General features: G+C 41.4%; 1 protein-coding gene across 1 annotated transcript in view; it reads left to right on the top strand.

Annotated features, from left to right (window-relative positions):
* Positions 1–2,986: 2,986 nt before the first annotated feature.
* The window catches only part of CRYBG1 (crystallin beta-gamma domain containing 1), a 325,937-nt gene continuing 322,923 nt past the window's right edge, over positions 2,987–6,000 (top strand). Inside the window, exon 1 of the mRNA XM_086950969.1 lies at positions 2,987–3,079. Within this exon, the coding sequence (XP_086807095.1) occupies positions 2,987–3,079 (93 nt within the window). The remainder of the gene's footprint in view (positions 3,080–6,000) is intronic.

Raw genomic sequence — 6,000 nt, 5'->3', positions numbered from 1 at the left:
TAAAACCAACATGCGCACTTATAATGCCCACCACTCCTCCTCCCCTCTGCTCTCCATTGAGGATGGCCCTGCCCTAACCTTGGCGTACTCAGCTCACAGTGAAAAATAAAATGAAAATAAATTGTTTTAATATCATTTTGTTTTTTATATGCTCGCTCTGACCAGTGGAGCGTCGCTCCTCCGCCATTATGGAGGAGCCGCCGCTGCTACACATGTGCTTACGCTGCATATTTTAGTTGAGTTTAGAAACATTAAATCATAAAATAAATGAACCATGTCTCATCTGACACCTGACTTTCTTTTGGCAATTTCTCCTATAAAATCTCTTTCGCCTTTTTGATCTGGTGAACATAAAAATGTAGTAAAATGGAACACCATGTTTTTCTTTCAGGCATTATGTAAGCAAAGACTTTTAGTGAGGTGATGCTATCTATGCTGAGTCAAATTGAAACAAGCATTAGCACAGCCTAAAGGTTTGGTGTTGGTTCTAATTCGTGTTTTGTCAAGGTTTTTGTAAAACTACATTTTTGTGGAGGTGCTAACCCTTCACCAATATAAAAAATTAGAGAGAAGAAAAAATGTTTTTGGTCTCAAAAAACACACATTGCCGTTTTAGCCCATGGCATTGATGGGAAAGACTTATGTATAGTTGAGCTCTTGTGATGGAGCAGATTGCTGTCACCCACTGTGAAGTTAGCCAAAAATTGAGGCGGGCTGATCCACTGCTCTATGCTGTAATGGATGAATGAAAATGTGAATAACTCAACAATAGATCAATGGATGAGGAGGTCTCACAGAAAGTCCATAAAAGTATATTATACATTTAGTTTTAGTAAAAATCAAACTGCTTTGGCACAAACAATGGCCATCCTTCTGTTGATGGGCAGAAAATCTTTGCCCGCCTCATTTGCTGGCCTTAGTGAAAATTTTGAAGAATCTTTCATATATATAACTTTTTTCTATTTTACCTTTCACTAACAAAAGCGTATGTGCTGGGTTGGTTGGTTGGTTTCTTTTGACCCCTAATTTTAGAGAGCCCACTCATCTATAAAGTTTTCTTAGAGTTTGAGGCACGACAAGCACCAAAACAAAAGTGCTGTTGGATTTATCCCCCAGAACAACCAGTATGGTGCACCCCATTTTTGTTGATGAGAAACAAGCCTAGTTTCCAACTCATACATTTGCGACCTCCACAAAAGCTAAGAAGTCTGTACCTGGGTAAATTGTTAACTCCCGATTTGATTGCCAAGAGTAGTCTTTAAAAATGATGCTTCCATATTATTACTTAATATTACAAATAAAGTAACAACTTCGTACTCCCTCTTTTGTGCAGCTGTATGTGGAGAGGCCAATCATAACCGTTTCGTTTTGTTGGTTTGGAAAATGAATGGAGAACAGGTCATAACAACTTTGACATACAGGATTGACTATTCACAAACATTAATAAGCATCAAAGCCACGACAGGTTTTCAGGAAATCACGGAGTTGTTAATCGCCACAAATGCTCGCCTGTCTCCGAGCCTAGGATGAGTTCTTGGGGAGTTGGAACCCCACCTTCTTGTATCAGATGTCTATTTGGGGTCAATAAGGTTTTACAATACTTCAATAGTGTAGCCCACCAATAAATCTTGTATGGTTTTATTGAATTTCTGACTTTGCTCCACCCGTGTGGACTTATATTGGACAGCCATGTTTTGGGATGCCTAATAAACCTAAAAAAAGATCACCTACATAAAAAACTTCTCCTGTGCTTTGATAAACAGCTTACATTACAGAGCTACGTAGCATGTTCTTTGAATTAAAGTTAATACAATGTTTAGTTTACCAGCATGTATTACTTATAATCGATAGTAGTTTTGAGAACACAGTTATTGCCTGGAAGAAATGGTCAGTGGCCAGGAGGAAGCTAGATGTATATTAAAGACCTCATTCTTGTGCCGAGTAATGTTTTTTGTGATGGCCCTCAGGAGCCTGTACTAGAGGCTGAGGGCTGTATTTAGAATATTAGAAGTGCACTATAGATTAAGGTCACTTGTAATACGGCGGACGAGATATCCGTCACGTTTGTGATGGAGTATCCAAACGCCAAATTCTGACAAAGACCCTTAATGCTGCTTCAATCGAAAATCTTGGATTGTTCACTCTGTTTGGGGGCTGGACAAACCAGTCTTCTAAATGTTAAAAGAAAACATAAAATACAACTTCTATTTCTAATAACTTGACATAGCGATATTTATTTTAGAATGTTTAAATTGCATACTCATTTTCCCCAATGGTTTGTCCTGCCTTCCAACTAATACTTCCTTCCCATAAAGATACAGATGCTGCCAGATCCACTCTCAGCTTCAAGTTCCAACATTCATTATTTTCTTTTTACATAATGAAATGCTAAAGGTGCCTGGATTCCTTCTGTGATGAAACCACTAGTGTTAGCTTGCAGTTGATGTCCATCTACAATCTGCTTGTGTCTGCAAGTAACTCTACCCTCTCACCGGTTACGTTAGCATGTTTTTGCTGTCTTCAGTTTTCCTGCCATGCCGCAGAAGAGCTTTTTGTGTTATGCAAATCAGATCATTCAATATAGAAATACATGGATGTTATTACAGAAGTGCGATAGATAAATGCAGAGGTACCTGGTAGCAGTAGTGTTGGGGAAACTACTACAACTGCTGCTTCATGAGTCACTAAAACATTGTTACCTTATATAGGGTAGCTTCTGCTCCTACATAAATAATTGTGCCAGAATGCACCATGACAGCAGTACACTGGATACATTAGATATACTATAGCCATGTTCTAAACTCTTCACATTTGATTGTCTTGTGCAAAGGTATCCCAGGTTGGTTCCCTGCAGTAGAAGCTATGCCATTTTATTAGGATATCCACATATTCTAAAGCAACATACAATAAGTTGCAAAACAGGGAGACAAAATGGTCCTTGTTCAAGTGATCTTTTTTTCTGCTTTGATATCCTGCATACATAAAAATGTGGATTGTCCCACAGTTCACCGTGCTGAAGCACTTCATTTATGGCCCTTATGAGAGCCTTTCTGGAGAAGGCACTGTGTTTGCTAAAACTGTAAGTGTTTTTGTGACTCCTTTATTATTTGTGTACTCCTTTATGAATTTAGCGCCTCAGGTTGTCTCAAGCTGGCATGAGATGGCTATTAAAGGTATAAAAGAAACACTCCTAGATGATTAAATAAAACATTTCACATAATTGCAATGCTAACGCGTGACAGTCCCTTTCAATGTGACACTGTAACTGAACTGTCTATTTCAGTGTGTGTATGCTGTGTGGATCATGAGTGGTCTTGCAGTGCTTTCAATTTCGATTCTACAAAATGCACTAGTATTTGCAGAGCATGGTTTGAATTATTTACTGTGAGAGTGGGTTTATGAGGCACCCAAGCCTTTGAGTGAAATGTACCCCTATCCGCCGAGAACGTGTTGCGGAATCCAGAACAGCTGGCAAGCTTAGAACTGAAGTATCCCAGTCCTCGCTGTTATCAAAACCAGGTATGATTGTAAGTTCAGCAGATGAACTTACTTTATAAGGAACCTTTGGATTAGCTTCAGGGGCTCCCGAGTGTTTAGTAGGACCGACAACATAAATGCATGTAATATTTATTAATATATTTGGCCGGTATTGTGAAACTTTGTTTCTCTGCAGTTTTCTTTGAAAATGACCTGAATGCACAGGCTCTGTCTTTAATTGCTTTGGCAGGTTGTAATGAAGCAGTCAGGCCTGCATTTTCAGATGTACTGTGAAGTATTTGGCAAGAGGAGATGTTGGCGGCCTAAAAGCCAAGGGTGTGTACTTTTACTTTCACATGCACATCTCTTAAGCTTAAATGTAATTAAATGTGCCTATTTCCATGCTCAACTGAGCTGCCGATGGAGTTGGCTATCTGGCCTTTGCGTCGATGTTTTTTGTGAGATCTGGCTGGCAGCCGCCTTAGTGTCTGTGTCCCTCATAATTTTTTCCACTGATGTGTACAAGCCTCTGGGACCGTCTTCTTTGCCAAGTATGCTTCCAGCTATGTTCTTAAAGTGAGACACCTGTATATTGAGTATTATTATGCCTTTTATTTATGCTTTTCAAGCGCAGGCCACAAAATAGGCTTTGGAGTGTTCACCTGCCTTAACATAGCTCTTGGCCTGGCTGTAAAAACGGGTGCATTTTTGTATCACCTTGCAGTTTAGCTCAAGCCTGCCCAAAACCATGCAGGTCAGGGCCAGATCAAAAACAGCCCTAGCAAAAGTGTTTAAACCAGCCCTACTACCTTTCTCGTATATCTTATCTCTCTCTCTCTCTCTCTCTCTTGAAGTCCGAAACCCTGTGCCTGCTGTAATTACCTGGGGGAGCTGGAGAAAGGCAAAGGGGCAAGCAGTATCCATCTGCTTTAAAAACACGCATCTATTGGCTGCAACCCACCGGGGAATTGTCTGGTAGAGATAAATGATCACTCTGGGCCTGATGTTGGTTATTGTTCAATTTTATAAACTGGTTATAGAAGCATGAGAGTCTCAAATGTCCAACCTGGATACCTACGATTAATGTTTTAGTATTGACCAGCAGAGGGCGCAGATGTATAAATGTCATACGGAGACGAAACACTGTTGGACCAATTCCCAAAATCATTTAGGAGTGCAGGTGCTTTGTATACTCTTAAATACCTGTGTGATTTGGCCCCAAAACGTCCAACTTCCTATTAGTAAATGCGCAAAAAGTGTGCGCATGACATTCTATTTGTACTAATTGTATATGAATATTCCCATTTTAGATGTTTTGGGGTCAATTCACAGAGGCATGTTAAGGGGCGTAAGATCACTACTTTATGAACTCCAAAATACCTTTGTGAATATACCCCAGTATTGAGAGATGAGGCAAGTGCTGCCTTTCGACACACTGTACCACAGCTTGGTACTACTGCACCAGATCACAAGTCAGGAGGCAGTCAGCATCTGACAATCTGTGTGCTTTCCTCCCCAATAACTTTACAAAGGGCATATACTTTTGAAAGTCTTCTGCTTGTGCCTCAATTTCACTTTTCTTTCCTGGGCCCCAATGGCGGCCGGTAAGTTTTCGAGGGAGGGGGCGGAAGGGACACACCCGCCCACAACACTCTCAGCCATGCATTCACGCGCGCGCGCACACAAACATATTCATTCACTACACTTTTTACCAAACATTCATTCATACATACATACATGCACGCACCAAACATTAATCTAAAAGAAAACTCACACTTAACTGCAGCCAGCTCTGCTTCGGAGATTCGAGGAGGCTTGGGGCTACTGCCTTCCCTCATTGGCTGACAGCAGTCCCAACGTCATCACAGAGTGGGATAGGGTCAGTGAGAGACTGCTGACCCCACCCCACTCTGTTATGAAATGTCACTGATTGACAGTTGACCCTGCGCGCTTCAGAGCTTAAAACTGAGGCGCCCAGGTGCAAGGCAATCAGTGACACTACCCCTTGTCAAATGAGGGGAGGTGCCTCAGGGACCTTTGCTGAGCTGAGGATGTCATGCCCATAGAAGCTGTAACTTCCTCAGCCCAGCAAAGTTCAGCTGAGGCACCAGGAGCCTGCGCATTTAGATCATTCCTGGCTGCCTGACCTGAAAATGAACAATGTCTGTCAGGCTGACCTTTGCTCAGCCTGACAACACTGTTGTGAGGGGCAAAAGGTGGAAGGACATGGCCCCTCAGCCCCAAAGGACTGGCCACAGCTGCTGGGCTCAAATATATACTTAGGCCAGAGGTGTTCTTTAGTGTTACAAAATGTGCCTGCAAGTGCTTTGTGAGAACAACAGCAGCATCCCAAACAGTAAGTTGAATATGCCATCTCATTCCTGTTCAGAATTAAGATCCATGCCAAATTCAACATTTGCATGAATATGGTCAGTGTTAAACATATCAAAATGTGAGAACCAAACCTAGTAATCGGGCACACACAACTATCTATGCATGTGTCAAACTTCAATAAGGAAGCAT

This window comes from Lissotriton vulgaris, unplaced genomic scaffold, assembly GCF_964263255.1.
Source record: "Lissotriton vulgaris unplaced genomic scaffold, aLisVul1.2 SCAFFOLD_683, whole genome shotgun sequence".
NCBI classification, from domain to species: domain Eukaryota; kingdom Metazoa; phylum Chordata; class Amphibia; order Caudata; family Salamandridae; genus Lissotriton; species Lissotriton vulgaris.
Note: the sequence above shows the minus strand (reverse complement) of the source record. Positions and strands in the feature narration are given on the sequence as shown.